Raw genomic sequence first — 18,019 nt, 5'->3', positions numbered from 1 at the left:
AATCAGTTCATTTTCAATATTTCGACCCGGTAAAAATTTCAACCGAGAACTACTCGTGAAACTGGGACCAGGAGTCAATGTCGGGCAGGTGTGATATACAGGAGACTTCGCTCAAGTTGGATTTTACCGTAATAACGTGGCCGACTTGAGTGACATCCGAGTTGGATAAAAGTTTCATAAAAGTGTCACAAAAATATTTCAACAAACATCCGAGATGAACGGTTATCCGAGTTTATCGGATCCGTCTTGGCCGGTGACTACTGAATGTCAGAAGTGTCTGAGGCAGGTGATTGGTGGTGTCGCTAGTGTCGCCGGTGTGGATAATACTGAATGATAAACCGATTGCTATTATATGCGGCAGCGGCAGCAGCAACAGCAGCAGCTACCAGTAAATTATCGGCGACACCTTTCATCGTGATTTCCTAATCAGATACTTTTACCTAGCAATTTTACATCGCTATACGAATCAGCGTTTCTACATTGCTCTATCTCCTCGACATACACCGGTTTATCCCCCCCCCCTCCGGAGACTGACGATTCTTTAATAATTTATTCCCACGTGTGACAATTACCGTTGATAAAAGTGCTATTTTAGTAGTCAGATCGGTTTGGTAAGATTGCACGGTGCTAGCTAGTCGTGTGACGGCTAAATTGTTCGGTTATGTCGGTATGGTGACAGCGAACAATTGTCCCAAATTAATAGATCGAGTCCCTATTTCCATGTATCTTACCGTCAACGGAATCGCGCACCTGATTAACGGCATCGATAGTCAGCAGCCGATCTACCCTCGCTGCTATGTAATTTTCGAGTTGACAGCGAAAGGAAGTTTTCGTAGTAATGAAAGTTAATGTATTTTATGAGCGCAACCACCAATCATCGCGACGTTTTGCCGGTCTATCTCGCAAAGATTGCCATCGAATGCAGGAAGCCTTAAATTAGCAATAACTGCGTTGAATCGCTGTGCGCGATAACCCCTTTGTTCGGCTTCATGCAGCGTCATCAAAATCACAAATGGACAACAACTAGTTTAGCGCCACCTAGCGGACAGACGTGTTTCAGGCCTTGAAATGTGACAGAGATGGCAGTATAGATTGTAGACTGATGTTTTTCCGCTATTTGTGGATGAAATAGAAATCCTCGATTTATTTTCTAACGTTTCGAGATTTTGCCTCTAAAACACTCTCTCCGAACAATACAATCGGGGAAAAAATGAATACTGAGTACGACATATTTAGAAGAGGTCTCTATGAAGATGAAACTTAAGCGATTATTAGTCACTTTTTGATATGAAAAATGCTCGTCAACCTAAAACAAGTAGCTATCTCACAATCATACGGTACTGCTGCACCAGTTCGCGCACCAGTATTCAGTAGTTTAATTGCACCGTCCTGTACCAGTAGTGAACCAGTTTTGTAGTTTTGCACCAGTAAACACACGGGTGCTGTTTTTCTAGCGTTTAAAATGTAAACGCATCATTTAATACGAAATGATCTTCGTCATCATCGGTTCAGGGAAAATGCCGGTCCCTTCTGCTTCGATGACTCCCTCAGTCATCTCTGCCAGTATTGAGTCAGAGGACTCCTTAGTCTCCTCAGTATCAGAGTCTCTGATTGAGTCATTCTAACAGTATCTATTTGTGGTGTAAGATATCTGAATACAGTAATAATTTGCATATTCTACTGGGACTCGAACCTACTACTATGTTTACTACTTCCTGCATGACGAAACGTGGGTTCGAATCCCAATAACTTTTCAGGATAGTTTCCATAGAAATTAGTTTTTCATGCTTTACATTTTTCATCGTAAATTATTCTATATACAAGAACTCAAACCCACCACTAGGTTACTTCCTGTTGAACGTGACGTGGATTCGAATCGATAACTCAAACCCACCACTAGGTTACTTCCTGTTGAACATGACGTAGGTTCGAATCCAAAAAAATAAACCAGGATCTCGACCCTAGGCCTAGACATTCTAAATTTAAGACACAAAGCCATTAGTGCTGGACCTATATATACACTTGTAAGTGTGCTTGCTCTTTAGTTGAATAATCTACAGCCCGTTCTGCTGAAGTCTTTATCTTCGTAGAAGCGTTCATTAAGAAGGCGAAGACAGATTCTACTAGTTTAACTATGGAACTCATTACAGATCGTGCGCGCTCTAACACTCACTCGTTATCTCAACACGCACCAATTTGACAGTTTAACTTTGTAGGTTTTATCAGTTTTACAAAGTAATTTACTGCCTGATGCGGAACAGGTGAATTGCTATATTACATTCTATCAGGTGTGAAGAACTTTTAGTTTATCTCACATTTAGATTAGTAACATATTCTGTAGGCTATTTTAAATTACCCACAAACCAATCAGTTCTAATGACTAAATCGTTTCTTTATCTTGATACATAGAGACTCAACTCTATATTAGTTCAGAGATAAAGCCAGAAAGATATTATATCTCGGCTAGGAGTGAACAGACTGAACAAGAAATGTAGGTAATAGTAAGATTTAGCCCATATAAAATCAGATGTCGAAATTTGTCAATAAAGTAATTAAGTCAAATGTTTGGACTCTCTCTTAACATTTTATCTTTTTAGTTAATAGCAAAAATAGGATTAAACCCACTACACTCGGTTATAACCATTTATATCTGTTATAACTAACTTAGAATTTCGAGCATCGGTTTATGTAAATCGAATAGATTTTGTAAGAGCCAGTTGAATTGGGACCATATGAACTGTGGAACTGGAAACTGAAGAAGCCGAACTGTAGAACCTTGGAGTAATCATCCAAGGTAGAACGAACTCGGTCCGGTCATATACATTGTTACGATCCTAGTACCATATAATGTTTGGAGAATAGATGTGTTTTCTAAATAAAAACAGATTCTTGGATTTCTGGTTCATCTTATGTTTTAGATCCGTTTAACAGACGTTTCGAAATATATTGACAGTTGGCAAAGCATAAACAGATCTCAACTACCGGAAAACTTGAAAGTTTTATATTCAATTAGATGAAAATAATCCTATTTCGCGTGTTTTCGGCAGTCAGTCTTTTTTATGAACGGCAATATAAACCAATGCAACAAAATTGTGACAAAGCCGCTCGAAGAATTGTTATTTCACATACAATAACGAATTTTATTACACCCAATAATCAGCGCAGGAAATCGGAAAAGTCGTTTCTTTATTACGGATTTACGTTACTTCCTAAAGAAGTGTAATATGTAATGAATTATAGGTTTACAGTCTGCGTAAAATCCGTCCACTTCCTGTGTCAATTTCACCGATTGCCCTAATCACATTGTCATAAAAACCTCTAAGAATGTCATAACGGGACAATCTTTCAGCTCATTATTCTACGGGTGGCGATATTCAGCGTGATAACCTCCTCGTTAGCTGCGTTTACAACATAATCGGTCCGACTCGACTGGCTATAAACAGTGCTTTATCTCGACTAATATACCGTCATTATTAAAGGACCGGGCAATCCTACACTGTTTCACAATCCCATCGGTAAACATATTAGTTGTCTGCCGCGTCGAGATACTGCCGAATTCTTAAGGTTTAATCATCTATTCATTTTGCCTTTGTAAATATAATCAATCTGTTTGCTGAAGTTCTTTCGAATATTGTTTATAAAATCCCGAAGCTGTTATTTAGAAGATAAGCTGTTCTGATATTAGACAGGACGATGTCATGAAACTTTCATTTTTCCAGATTTGTCACAATCGATGTGATCGAGCGATTGTGTGATTGTGTTTGAACTCCGAGACTGTTTTGACACCCGGGGGCGGGCGCTAATCCGATTTTATAGACCTCTCTATGACTCGGTGCGATACCCGGGCAGCGATTGAGAGTCTGATATCCTCAACATTTGCGCGGATCTATTCAATTGAGAAATAAATTATGCGTGTCTTAAGATGAATTCTATAATAATTCCTTCATCAAACGTCGCAGCCTAACCTCGGACTCGACCTGGGCCCGGCAAAATTAACACCCGAGTCATGGGAAGACCGATTGACTGAAAATTCGCGATACAGTATGGCTGGAGCACATCTTACCGTTCGACAAATAAATAATTTCTAGCATTTTTCCTTTTACTCAGATTTATGATAAGTTCTGATTTTATCAATTGGTTAAATGTTAATATATCTTCATGCGTTTGTTAAGTATTCTATGGGAGGAGACCCATATGTAGAACGATCAAATGATTGCACCGAAGTGCATGGCCACCAGTTTTGAGGATTATGAACAAGATCTAAATCGGACTTTGATAAGCTCCTGGTAGTCCATCCAACAAAAAGTCGGCTCAACAAATTATTCATTATTCTATATTCATCAAGCTGATTAATCATAGATGTTCCTTCTGTTTCTATAATGTCAGGTAAAATCGAATGAAGTCACCAGTCCACAGTAAATTCCAGTTTAAGTTGTATTAAGTGAGTCAGACTTGAAATCACTGGTTATTTGTTTGAATTTCTACAGCAGATTTTCATACAGAAATATTCACGAATTTCTCGTCCCAGTAAAAGATAAACGTAAAAATTGACCACGTAGTTGCAAACATGAAATTGTGTGAATATGTCATATAGAAAATCTCTCTGTGGCGGGGAGATAGGTAACAACGAAGAAATAGTTGATGGAAGTGTGAACATTGCAAACGCGAGTGAAACAGTTACAAGCATTATTGTTGTACGTTTTGATTTTGTAGTTTTCTGATCAGATGAAACCATTTTTGAACCTCTGAATAACTGAACTATTATAACAGAATTTGATGTTAGAATCAACGATAAAGGCAGCACATAAACGTGTATGACAAATATGGTGAAGAATGTTATTTGGTCAAATAATTCAAAGAAACATCCGAAAAACTGGTCAGAAAAATGAATCGATAAAGCAGGTGTGAGATATAGAACCAGTACATTCACTGCGGTAATTATGAATATTGTAAATCTAGCGAATCTCGGTGTACATATCAAACGAGATGTGAACGGGAAGAGCACAACTGCCGCACGTTCTAGAGATATTGCTACGATTAACCACGAACTATTGCTCACAGCAAGTGCCATCAAAAACTCATAGATTTTACAACTGATCACTGAACTCATGATGAATATCGGACCAGTGTTTAGATGCAAAAGAACAAACTGTAAAACAGGCATCAGTGTAAAATTGATGCAGAATATGAAATCACTGAGAGACAAAACGATAAGATAGTTAGCGTAAGATAAACTGCTGAATCTACGACTTATCATAATCAGGAAAGTAGCTGAATTTCCAAAGGTTCCTAACAGGAACACGACAGGCAGAAAGACCAGTGACACAGTACGGTAGATTCCAGACCTGTTCACTACAGACATGAGGATGATGTAACTGCAGTAAGTTCGACCGATTTGCGTCTGTGTAGAATTCATGATTCACGATAATTAACTGACCGTTTCAGTAGACTGACGCAAAATGAAGTGATGTCTTATTCATTGAAACTCACAATGTATTGCTTGCATCAAATGAAAAATCAATTTTCAGAATCCTGACTCAATTCACTCAAATTTTGTGAATGGTGATCATTGTTTGAAATGTTAATGTAACTAAATGAAATATCAACATTCGTTGTGCAAGAATACATTGTAAATGATGAAATATGTTAAAACATCTGAACAGGTTGGAAACAGGTTATATAGTGTTCTCTGCAGGGAAAACGTCTAGATTTTTCACGGGATTCTGTTTACTATTACAGAGAGGGGTCAGACCCTAACCCCTACCCCCTACCACGACAGGATAGGCAGTGGTTTTGTCAGATCACCTGTTACAGGTACGAGTCCGTTCCTGGCTCTCCAATGACTATGGCTCGTTCCAATTCCTCAAAAAGAAACTCTCACACACAGTACGTCGGGTATACCCCTTATAGGAACATAAACGTGATAAAATCTGAGAAGATTCAAGCCCCAACACATTTGAAAATAGTTTAAACCGAGCTGGAGGAAAGAGGAAAAAGGGAGAGGGGTGATGGCCACCAGCAGTCAGGAGCGGATCTAAGAGCTGATTCAGACACCAATTCTTTTGTATTTGCAACTATTTACCTTGGAGTAATTTTTCCAGGTTTACAGATAAACCGATGTCCGAACTATAGAGCCATCGATGACTCAATTTTTGTTTGGAAGGGAAAGACCGGGAACTCAGCCACTTACGAGAGTACACCAATACAGTACACCAATTATCTTGATAATTTTTCAAGGGCTGACGATGATCTCTAGGGTGAGATCGAAACGTCGTGTATTCTATATATTCTAGATTGAATAAATGAATTCTTGTTTTTAGATTCTTTTAATCTGTAGATAGTGGGTTTTTATCTTGCTAACTGAGAAATTGAGTCGGAGCTGCTACATTCATCCAGTCACATACGTATTGGGCGTTAAGATTTATTCAGTTTTTTTTTGTGTGCAGTGATTTCAATCCTGCGAAAATTGTCACTTCACAGAAACCGGTAATTGACAAAGCAATGAAAAAAACAATGAACGCATTGTTGGTGCATTGTTGTAACGTGTTGGCATTATAGTGAGAACAATAGTCCCACAATGAGGGACGTATGTCTGGGACAGATGGCTCACACAGCCACAACACGCGCCCAATAGAAATCAATCCGCTTTAGTTCGGCTCGTTCCGGATCATCACGGATTATGCCGGATTAACACGATACCGGCCGAAAACTGCCGAACTGTGAGAACGAAACAGCGCGAACGTGTGCGGATAATTCGGTTTCACTTTATCTACCGCGCGCAATATACGTGTGGAGCAAGCTGTTCTTATACCCGGTCACAGGAGACCTTACTCCCGGCTCAGAGCATCAATCAGTAGAATATCCGCTACTCCTGGATTTACTCATCAACAAAGACGATAATAATTGCTTTCGATGAAGTGACCAGATTAACTATTATAGAGATACAAGTCCCAACTTTTTACTGTCTGACTCCTATCGAAATGATTTCTGCCTGAAAAAAAGATATTTCCTGTGAAACAGAGAGATGACTAGGACACGCTCGTAGGTGACTGTAGGTGGCAGAGAGACTGAAATGTAAATTGGACTTGGGCTACAGTGGACTGAGGCACAGAGGCGACTGCAATGCAGATATGGTTAGGGCTAACAGTGGGGACTGAGACTAAGAGGGGACTGGGTACAGAGATTTCCAATCTTGGGCAAAGATAGGTCTGGGACACATACGACCTGAAAGGCACACTAGGGATGGCGTTCACATTGGACTGGGGCCCACAGTGGACGAGGGTAAGCAGTTCATCGGTGGCGGCGGCGGCAGCAGCAGCAGTACCAGTAGCAGTAATAGTACCAGTAGCAGCATGAGAGAATGAACTAATGACATGTTTTTTATCGGTTGTCCCGTTTTAAGCCCAGTAGAAGTTTGTCAATTAATGGAGTGTATACCGCAGTGACATTGCGCGGGGATGGCTGCTGCTGCTGCTGCTGCTGCTACAGTGTATCGATTAAATCAATGCAATGTCTCTTCATCGCCGCCGCAAATTAACTGATAACCGACATTAAACTAACTTAACCCACCCGTTCAAAGCTGACATAATGAGGATATAAAATTGATGATGGACGTAACGACTTAACAAGTAAATCTATTATATTATTTATGTTGGACGTCGAGGATTACGGGGATAAGGGTAAGGGATAAGAAAGCGCCGGAAAGAGACACTTTGTCTGATGATAAGTACGTTTACAACGATGGATAAAACTCGTTAGGGATAAGTTTAGAATCAGTCATTGTCAATTAACGGCGGGGCAAGCAACATCAGCAGCAATATCAGCGGCAGCAGCAGCAACAGCAGCATCGACGGTTCAAATCAGTCGTTTCATTATTCAAACTGTTTTCATCGATTGAAAGCAAAAATGAAAAAAGATTTTATGATATGCTTTCTGTGTTAAATCCAATACTTTTTTTAGTTTCCCCATACGATTTTTTTTGTATTAAGAATCCAACACTTTTTATTATTTCTGTATAGAATTCAATACATTGTATTGCTTTTGTAAGGAATACAATACTTTGTATTGTGTTTTCGTAAAGAATTCTATAAGTTTTGTTTTTGTAAAGAATCCAATACTTTGTATTGTTTTTATAACAATTTGAACTATAACAATTGGAACGAATTCAATATAAATACATAGTATTGTTTTTGGAATGAATGCAATACTTTTCGATGTTTTTATAATAAATCTTATATTTTCTAAGTAATTCAAAACGGTTTTTTTTTCTCCTATAGATTTTGAACTTGTCATGTAGAGACATCTGTACATATTTAACTATCTTCTACACTGAACTATTTCTACTTCATTTTGAACCCGATGATCATCAAGATCTACGACTTAAGATATAAGATATCAAACATTAGACATGCGTTGTGCGCATAGTGCAGGAGGAGCGGAAGTATAGATAACCGACCCTGGATTTTCCGTGTAAAACGATAGAAGAAAAGACCACACAGTTTTTTATATTCTTTCGTGGACAATATTAAATACATAATCAGTGAATTTAATCAAAGCCATTAAGAATTAATGTCTCTAAAATGGAGCTCTTCAACGAGCACTGACGTGGAAATAACAACTACAAGAACACTATTGTCCTCATGTTCCCAGTGTAATTATACTGATATAAAATGTTTTTAAGAACTTCTACCAGGTTTGTGGTCGACTATAGATATCTGAAACTTACTATTCTCATGACTGTCACGGATTGAGTTATAGGAGGTTTAAAAAAAACTGGAAAGAATGAAGAGAAATCTTTAAACTTGTTTGTGTCTCTGGTAAAATGTCATGTGTCCGTGTAATAAAGTAATTGTAAATGCAGCACAATGTACTGTATACCTACACCGCACGCATGTCAAAGTTTCAGGCAAACCAGTACTTCTTGAGATTTTGGCGCAATTCAACCCCAAGAAACCCGAACAACTGTGGGACTAGGTCCAGAGTCTGATTGTTTAAACCCACACAAATGTGGAACTGGGTTGATAATTAAATCAAGCCTCCACAACTGTGGAACTGGTTTCAGTGTCAAATTGAACCCACGCAAATGTGGAACTGGGTTCAAAGTCAAATTAAACCCACACAACTGTGGAACTGGGATTGGGGTCTAACTAGGCCCTGATTGAGTCAAATTGAGTCAAAGAATGTTTGACCCTGTTTTTACTTCGGTGCTTTTAGTTCCTTTCGATATGAATTGTGGCGCATACGCCGCCCCGATGGTATCTGTGAAAAATTGGTTTGGATCTCGAGTTACGATGTTAGAATCGACCCTCAGTATTAAAACCTAACAAACTGCGAATACAAATCTAATCAGGGATTGTTTGATGTCCTCCGATTGGCTGTCATTCGAGACGCTGATATTCTGTTGATTTTATCAAATTGGGATCGGAAAACAATACGTTCTTTTATTGAACCAATTATAGCAATTACTGGTCTAGTTAAATCAGTGTTGGTCGGGACTGACGAAAGCGCGATATCCGGTAAATTGAGATCTATAAATTCCCATTCACTGCTGTGTTTACCTAGAATTGCTATTGTTACTTCATAATTAACTGGTTGTAACGCGGTGAATGTATGCTGAGCGCTGATTGGACAATCATTAAATATGCAATAGAGTGGATACATTGCCGTAAAGTAGTCTTCGATCTGCCTGAGTGTCGTAACACCTGGCGTCCAATTGACACGAGTCAATAGACGTTTAATTCTTATAATTGAAATCGGCGACGAGCTTATAAAATACATCTCCGACTAATTCCCTTTTCCCGCCGGCACAAACACGAGCTAAGACTTGTTTTCAGAACTATCTCTTTTTACGGGCTGTCACCAGCTTAGTCAGATCGATCAGCTGGCGAAGATTCCTTAATGCGAGACGGATCCAGTTGTAATGAATACAATTACCAAGCCGAGAGAATCTGTTAATTCATTACATCTAAACACTGCGGATATTTTAGAGGCAATTACGTGTTGGATGTTGAACACAAGTCCTCGCTATAATTACTATTGTATGGTACTGATCGTATACTGTGAGTCCTTCTATATCTGCGGCGTAAATTGAAAAGACGATGATTGGGATTTTGTCGGATAAAAATACCATATTCGTAGACGTTCAATTAATAAAAGCACATATTGAGAGCTTTGCGTGAGATGGCAATTTTACAATCGTACGAAGTAATTGATTTGTTTCTCGGTCTGATAGTGATGTGCTAGCGCGAGAAAATGAGGTCTTTATTTTCTAATTATCTCTCGAAATCCGAACATGTCTGACGCAACGATATCGGGATTCGAACCCTCCTGTGATGTATGTGATGAAACAACATTCAGCGGAAGTAACTTTTGAATCGGACAATAATTTAATCGCGATAAAGAAGGGTAATTTTCAAAAGGAATTTCCTGCGACAGGTCTCGCCGATTTGCTTTGGAATGATTTGGCAAATACATAAGACAAAGGCCATTACAGTTTTAGATTTTTAGTGGTTTTAAAGTTTTGTTTATTATAATCGATAGAACTGAAATTGCTTTGATAAAGAAATTCGCGGGATTTCTATATAGTCATAGACGTCATTTCAGCATGCAATTGATTCTTCTTTTTTTCAGTCAGGCAACCCGCCAGTCGGTGAGGTTGGTCTATAAATTTAACTTAACTTAAGTTTACTTAAACTTAACTGCCAGGACCTGAGTCAGTCGTGCTCCAGTGCCATTGGTGTCAAAAATCTCAACAAACACAAAGCATTGACATCTTTTGGTGAAATTGTGAGAATTCGGTCCTTAAAGTTTAAAACTGCATACGGATAACGATATTCAATACAAATAACATTTTTATTTTTATATATAATGAACATTTAAATAATATTTTACATATTTTCCTTCTTTCAAAAAAAGAATATCGCACCATTTTTTCGCAGATCAAAAGATATTCACTTGTCCTTTGTTGAATAGTTCGTTATGTTTCCGAGAGGGGGCGCAATCTGTACAGAATTTACATATTACATTAGCACTAGCACATAGAAGAAGCATTTCTGTTTGTACTACACTGATTGGTTAAAATATGGGAAATATATTTGTCCGTTTAAAGTTTTCGGTGGTCTATAAAGTCCAAACGGCCCGACCGCGGAGGAAGTCGGCAGGTAAGGGTTAATCGTTTGACCGTAAAGGAGACTAGAAGGATACCCGGCACCGTATGACGTCACACTACTCAAAGGACTAGTACTCATCGTGGGACTATTCACGTCTAGTCCGGGGTTTTGTTTTTTCCATTTAGTCCGTCGGTTTTGGAACCAGATTTTAACCTGTGTTTCGGTCAGGTTCAAAGATAAGGCTAAATTCAGTCTTTCGCACACGGATAGATAACGCGTAGTTTTGAATTTATTCTCCAGCGCCACCAATTGTTCGTAAGTGAAAGCAGTCCGGGCGCGTCTTGGTTTACCCACTTTACCAGAGTCACTACCGGCGCCATTTTGCGACGAATTTTTACGTTTCTTTTTCTCGCAATCCGATGCGCCGTCGTCCTCTTTACCGCTGTCTAAACCGGAACCGGATGTGTCCATTAACGTGTCGTCCGCATCCTGAAGTGAATGTTGACCTTGACATTGCATCTCGTCCGATTCTGTAATGACAAGCGTAGAGGCACTTTAAGACACCTAAAGACACCTAATGACACTTAACAAGTTAAACCGGAGTGCTACTTGATGGTGCTTTGACAATTATAGTTGATCGATACCAAGAAGCCATTGCTCTGGCACTCCTAATGTTTATGATATGAAGAGGCCTGAAGTGGCAGCACTTTTAGTGTTGTATTATATACAAAAGGTGTCAAAATCAAAGTTTATCGCGTGTAGAATGTAACCCTATACCCCCTCACATCACATCGCATCCCCTACTCATTAACTAGAGCCGGTATATGACTAATTTATGAACGGGAAGGTGTGCTATTGGATATAATTATGTAATGTTTACGCCACTAGTAGTAATGGGAGTTAGGTGTATAAATAATTATACCTTTACTCCTCCTCCGGTGCGAGGGTTCTCTAATACTAGATAAAATAACACAATTCGATTCTCTATTACGTGAAATATGAGTGAAATTTAATTGCAATCATCATATCATCCAGATAATGGCAGAAACTGGGCATAGTGAAAAATACCAATGCCAGGTACTGATTAAGATGGTTTTTCTCCATAAGTGCAGGATTGGTAAAGTCCCAACTGCCTCTGATCATTATGGAAATCTTTCAGTGCTTATATAAGGCTGGAATATCTCAATGAGTTCTATGGAATAGGGATCTGGAGTATTCTAGATTGGTCTATGGAATTACGATTAGGGGGGTTGACTTAGATAGAGTCAGTTCCCATGCTTCTCTGTGTTGATGGAATAAGACTTGGATTACGATGCATTTCCTCCAAAATTGGATTGGCGAAGACCACTCACTTTAACAGGCTGGGATATTTTTGATGTATAGAAGAGGGTCAGACTGTTTTGGGGGAAGTGCTTTACACTTGCATTACAGAACCAGAGTCAATCATCACAGACCGGTCCTCGATCGTGGTCAGATTTCTCGATAAAGAACTCGTAGATCATTCAACATTGTTCAAAATACTGACGACATCCGTTCGAACTCGAGTCACGGGTTAGCCGAGTTGGGCTCGAGTCCCAGCCAGTCAAACCGTATCGCGATCGCCGATGATATTTTTTAGATAAAGGGTTTTAATAGATGCACAGTCAGGTAGCCTGTTATCATACCTCACAATACGGCTATCATTTACACATTTAACATGTCAAAATTACGATCAAACGCCTTCAGTGTTCGTTGACTTGCGAACTAAAATGTCTTTTCATGTGAAAATGTTCATTGTCGAGTTTGTATAACAGTCACCTATTAAGCGGTTAGCACTATTATCTGGTCATGTCCAGTACGTGCCGATACGATGATTAGCAAATCCACGAATGTCATTAAATTGATAGCCCTGTTCGGGGGGCTATAAAATCCTTGTGTATTTTATTGGCGAGGTCTTGTTAAAGAAAACGTAATATAATAGCGTTTGTTTCATTGTTCAGGTCAAAATACTGCTTAATGCGATATCATAGATTTGTAACAATGGAAATAGATCACGACTTTAGAACCGAGGACAATTATGATGAAATGTGCATTGAAAAACCTGCACTACGATTCCCAAAATTACTTAACTCTAATGACAGGCATAACAGACTACTTATGAAGTTTTCCTTCGGTTCGATATTTGCTAATGGCGACCTTATCATTCTCGATAACTTCAACGATTCAGTAAAATTATTAGTTACTGATGACGACCTTCTCATTCTCGATCGATTACTTCAACGATTCAGTAAGATTATGATTGGTTACCAATAGCGACCTTCATCCTCAATAACTTCAGTAATTAACCTCTAATTATAATCATTAGACCACTGCACCAAATTTTTACGAAAGTAGAATCTCTTGAGAAAGATCCGCAACACCCAAATGCTGTTTACACTTTCGGTTTCTAGGGAAGGTTTACCGGTATCTTTGAAGATTGTTACTCGACTCTAACACCATAGCGACCACTAGCCTCCCATCTCATCCCTATCTGTTTATATACATTCGACAAATTGTTCATCATCTCATCTGGTTACCACACAACACTCAACAATTGAACCCGTTAATTAACGGTTAAAACACGTGATCATCGTTCGTATTTAAACGCTCGGTTGTCAGTCGGTTGGAAGGAGATTATTTGTCATGATGGTAAATGGGTTGGAAAATGCTTTCGTTCTCGTATAAAAATCTCGAAACAGCTGAATATTTTTGTGAGGGATCTGCTGCACATGGTTTATTCGATGTAAAGTTTGAAAGTTGTTTATAACAATGTTACCTTCCTCTATCATCTGTTCCCTACTCAATCTCTCCCCATCATCCACACTACGTGAAAACCATACTTTTAAAAACGTGTTTAAATCATTGCCCTTCCCACTAGCCTTAAATCAGCAACTTATAAAGACAAGATTCACTAATCGATATGTGATAACAATCACCCAATTTGGTTCATGTTCGTCATTATGAGAAAAAACTTGTCCAAAAAATAGTTGCCTTAATATCATATCAAACAGCGTTCTTTGCAATAAGATTTCTCGAAACTGACAAGGTGCTTGTGACGGGTCTCTATTTAGCGTGTGCGTTTCGATGGGCCTTTACAAGACTGTGAAATTCTAAGGGTGACTCCACTTTTTAGCTCAGCGTTTGAGGGGTTTGTATTTATCTGGGATTTATGTTGAGAAGGGCTCGTTGAGTGTAGTCCACACCCTGTTATACGGGGAATTCAGAAATTCTGAGGAGTCTCTATTCTAAACTTAAACAAGTATTTACATAATGAAGATATAGCCAGAATGAGCAATTCTGAAATTTGAGGGATCCAGATACTATCAGAAATGATGATACAGTGTTTATTAGTCTGAAACCGTTTGAGAAGAATGATGGTGCTCGTTAAAACTCAGTATTTTTTCACACTCATGTTTTAGGGTAATTTAGTAAGAGCTTTTTAAAGACTTTTAAATTCAAGAGATCCTTAGATATCATACTGAAATGAAGAAGGCTGTCTATAGACTATATCTACCATGTAGTATTTATGAGACGTATCTGATAGGGTGCTCGTTAAGACTTTGTATTTTTCCACTTACACTGTTAGGGTAATTTAGAAAGGGCTTTTTTAAAGACACTGAAATTCGAGAGATCCCTCTGAAATGATGATAAAGATGGTTGTCTATTAGACTGTGTTTATGAGAAGAATGTAATAGCGGGCTCGTTGAGTCTGTAACGAGTGTTTTTTCCACGTTCTACTGATGGCGGGTAATTTGTATATACAATACGTAATGTGCCTAAAGTGAGTATAGTGTTTACCGCTGAGCCGTGTTATACGGACGCTAATTGTAACTAAACTAAATAAATAATAGGGCGAATGACACCACTTTTAGTGAGACTAATTATTTACAGATTGTATCATCTGCCGAGCAGCTGCGAGTGAAGCTGCAAGTTGCAGAACCGAACAGATGATTTGGTTGAAACGATATTTGATGGATAAACGTGTTGTACAGATGCTAAAGCGACACTTTTAGAACAGCTGCGAACATCTGCAATTTAACTTATCGCGCTGAGTTTTTAAGAGCGGTTTTTGCCACCCACCTTATAAAGCAGTTTGCGATATATACAAAAACCACACGGCTACCAATTAATATTTCCTAAGCTTTTTTCGCATTCCTGAGTATGCGTGTGTGAAAACGATTCAAATTTGTAAAACATTTCTCATTTCTAAATTCAAGAAAAAACCGTTTAGGGGGCAAAATGATCTAGTCTGAATCAGGGAGGGGAACACCTTTTGCTATCTGTTAGTTATTTCCATTTTTCTCAAAATTTCGGGGCAACTTGACTTTTTTAAGAGGGGATCCCCCCGTATCCTTCCATTAGCATTGGATCCGCCGCTGCCATGGACTCTAAATCGTATTAGAGTCCATTAAAAAAACTAATATATCATCCATTATATCTACTCAGAATATTTTCATATGTGTACGGTAATCATGGATTCCAGAGTCCATGGTACAAAAATGTATACAGTGTATTTTATTCCGTAAAAAGAAGAAACATTATTTCTAAACTGAATGTTTGTCTGTATATTGGCTTATAGCCTTTGATGGGAAATCTTTTTATTCTATATAGGCGAAGTGTAGACCTCAAAAATATTTTGCTGGATGATGAATAATTCGCTATGAAATTGTTCGAATCTGGCGAGACGAAAATGCAGCAATTTATATGAATTTTAGTTGATATGAGCAAAATCTACGAGTAATCACGATTGAATTGATATGAAGTTGGTATCAGTATTTTCAGGATAGGACCAAAGGGGGGGCACCGCTAAAAAAAACTCATCGGAAAACATGTTTTCCTGTAAAATTCCAGTTCATTATTTTTCATTTTTCTTTCAATTTTCCTGCTGAATGTCGAATGAATTGTAACCTCAACGAAATATCTAATACTCTATTTTTTTAGTGTACAGCATGGATTTTATATCATCTTTACAACACGGATCGAGAGTGCTCCATTAATAGAAATAAATCATAATGAATATTTTAGAAAGTCGAATAAAACATCAGCCCAAGAAAACCTTTCAGGCTCATATCATTCTTATTGTGCAGGATTTTTGAGCACGGTATATCCAACGGTCAATTAACAGTTATAACATTTGGAATGAGCTAATTTCAAATCTGCAACTAAATTAGGAATCACAAAAGACCTAATTATAAGTTCTTTTCCAAATTCTTGATAGCTGGACCGGGCTGACCGCGAATTCACACTCACACTCAAATAAACGCAATATCTTTGAGTCGCTCATATACGAGAAAGATTACATATGGCTTTTATGATCCCGATATTGCTTTAAGGCAGTTGCTTATGATATTGTGTATGCATGTGCGCTTAGAAAAAATCTTATTAGGGCCTCCCGAAACTTGCCATTTACTTCCATAGTTATAAGCTTTAGATTACGGATTATCCAGGGGATGATAGTTTAATATGCGGTCTATAAAACCGGCACCCCGGTATTCCGTGCGGGCCCTATAGGTACTCAGGCCAGGGCCCGTCTACTACACAAGAATATCCAGATATTTTTGGCAACGAAAATATTCTAGATTCGAAAATATTTCACGTTTTGTGCATAACGCAATCTAGGCAAATTCAGGACGCAAATTTTGAAAATAATCTCTACATCTCCCACCGAATTAGCCCGAGATAATAAACCCGAACCGATGATATTGCGATGTTCTTTCTTTCGAGGAATAATCGGACTGATTACTCCAAGAATCTTCTAATAAATAAAACTTACCGTCTTTAAGACTATCGGCGTTAGAACTGACGTCATCGTCATCAGATTCGCGTCTTTCAACTCGGTCCATCCACGGGTGCCAAACTGTTTTACGAATCGGGGCCGCGTTTCCTGTAAATTTTTTAGGGTCCAGTATATCGGCAACGCTGAATGAGGTAATTTTTGAGCTGCCGCCATTTTGTTGTTGTTGATGCTGTTGTTGTTGTTGAGGTCTGATTAAAATTGGCGACGATGAATCGTTGCTAGGAGACGCTTGAGTTATCGGTTGATGTGGAGACGATTGTTGACACGGCGATGAAGACGAAAGTGACGATGTGGTTGTAGTCGAAGGCGCGCTCGTCATGGCGCATATCGGAACGGTTTTTGACAAGGGTGACGCCGGGTTCGAACCCGAATTTATCGCAGCGTTCGAATCCGTTTTACCGGGCGCCGCTAACGTCAATAACGAACTTTTAATCGATAAATCCGACGGTAAACAATCCATATTTATTTGTCCCGCGTCTTTGGCGGCCAAATCTTTCGAGTCCGAAGAATTTTCGAGCATCGAGGTCGATGTCATCGCTGTTTATATAGAATTATTCTAGATAGTTTAAACGAAACTGAATCTGAGAAACCCGTGTGACACTAACAATGCTGCACCGGTGATGACATTGTCATAGCAGGTCAACTTGTCGTGACTGATTCTGTGGCGGTTGTGAGACCTGCTGCTGCTGCTGCTGGTACCGTCTCGTCCTCTGGTCTATTATAAAGTTATTGGCACTTGAGATAATGGAAATATCGCTTGTCGTTTATTCACGCCTTGTTAAATCCTCGTTGCCCGAACTGTATCGACGTGTACTGATGTTTTTAGATCTAATTGATATATCGCGATGGGAGAGGTGCACGTTTCTAATTGGCTGTCGCAATAAACTGATCGTCTTACCAGCCGAGCGCGATTTGAGTTCGGCGAGCTCTGATTTGTCGGTGGTAATCTGTAAAGAGGTGTGTTCTGTCGATTATGCGCGAAAGCGTCGGGAACGCCTCTTTCTACGAGAAAGAGCTTCGACTTTGTTGTATAGAAAACAGAGTTGATTCTTCAACATATTTCTGACATTTGATTCCTCAATTGATTAAGAGACAA

General features: G+C 38.9%; 1 protein-coding gene across 1 annotated transcript; it reads right to left on the bottom strand.

The window, feature by feature from the left end:
* Positions 1 to 10,903: 10,903 nt before the first annotated feature.
* LOC141899428 (NK1 transcription factor-related protein 1-like) lies at positions 10,904 to 17,702 on the bottom strand. Its single transcript, XM_074785724.1, has 2 exons — positions 16,900 to 17,702; positions 10,904 to 11,638 (listed from the first exon to the last, which is right to left on the bottom strand). The coding sequence occupies exons 1-2, from the start codon at positions 17,456 to 17,458 to the stop codon at positions 11,061 to 11,063; spliced, it is 1,137 nt and encodes a 378-aa protein (XP_074641825.1). The 5' UTR covers positions 17,459 to 17,702; the 3' UTR covers positions 10,904 to 11,060.
* Positions 17,703 to 18,019: the final 317 nt, after the last annotated feature.

This window comes from Tubulanus polymorphus, chromosome 2 (genome assembly GCF_964204645.1).
Source record: "Tubulanus polymorphus chromosome 2, tnTubPoly1.2, whole genome shotgun sequence".
Lineage (NCBI taxonomy): Eukaryota > Metazoa > Nemertea > Palaeonemertea > Tubulaniformes > Tubulanidae > Tubulanus > Tubulanus polymorphus.
The sequence above is the reverse complement of the archived record's forward strand: the minus strand, read 5'-3'. Positions and strand labels throughout refer to the sequence as shown.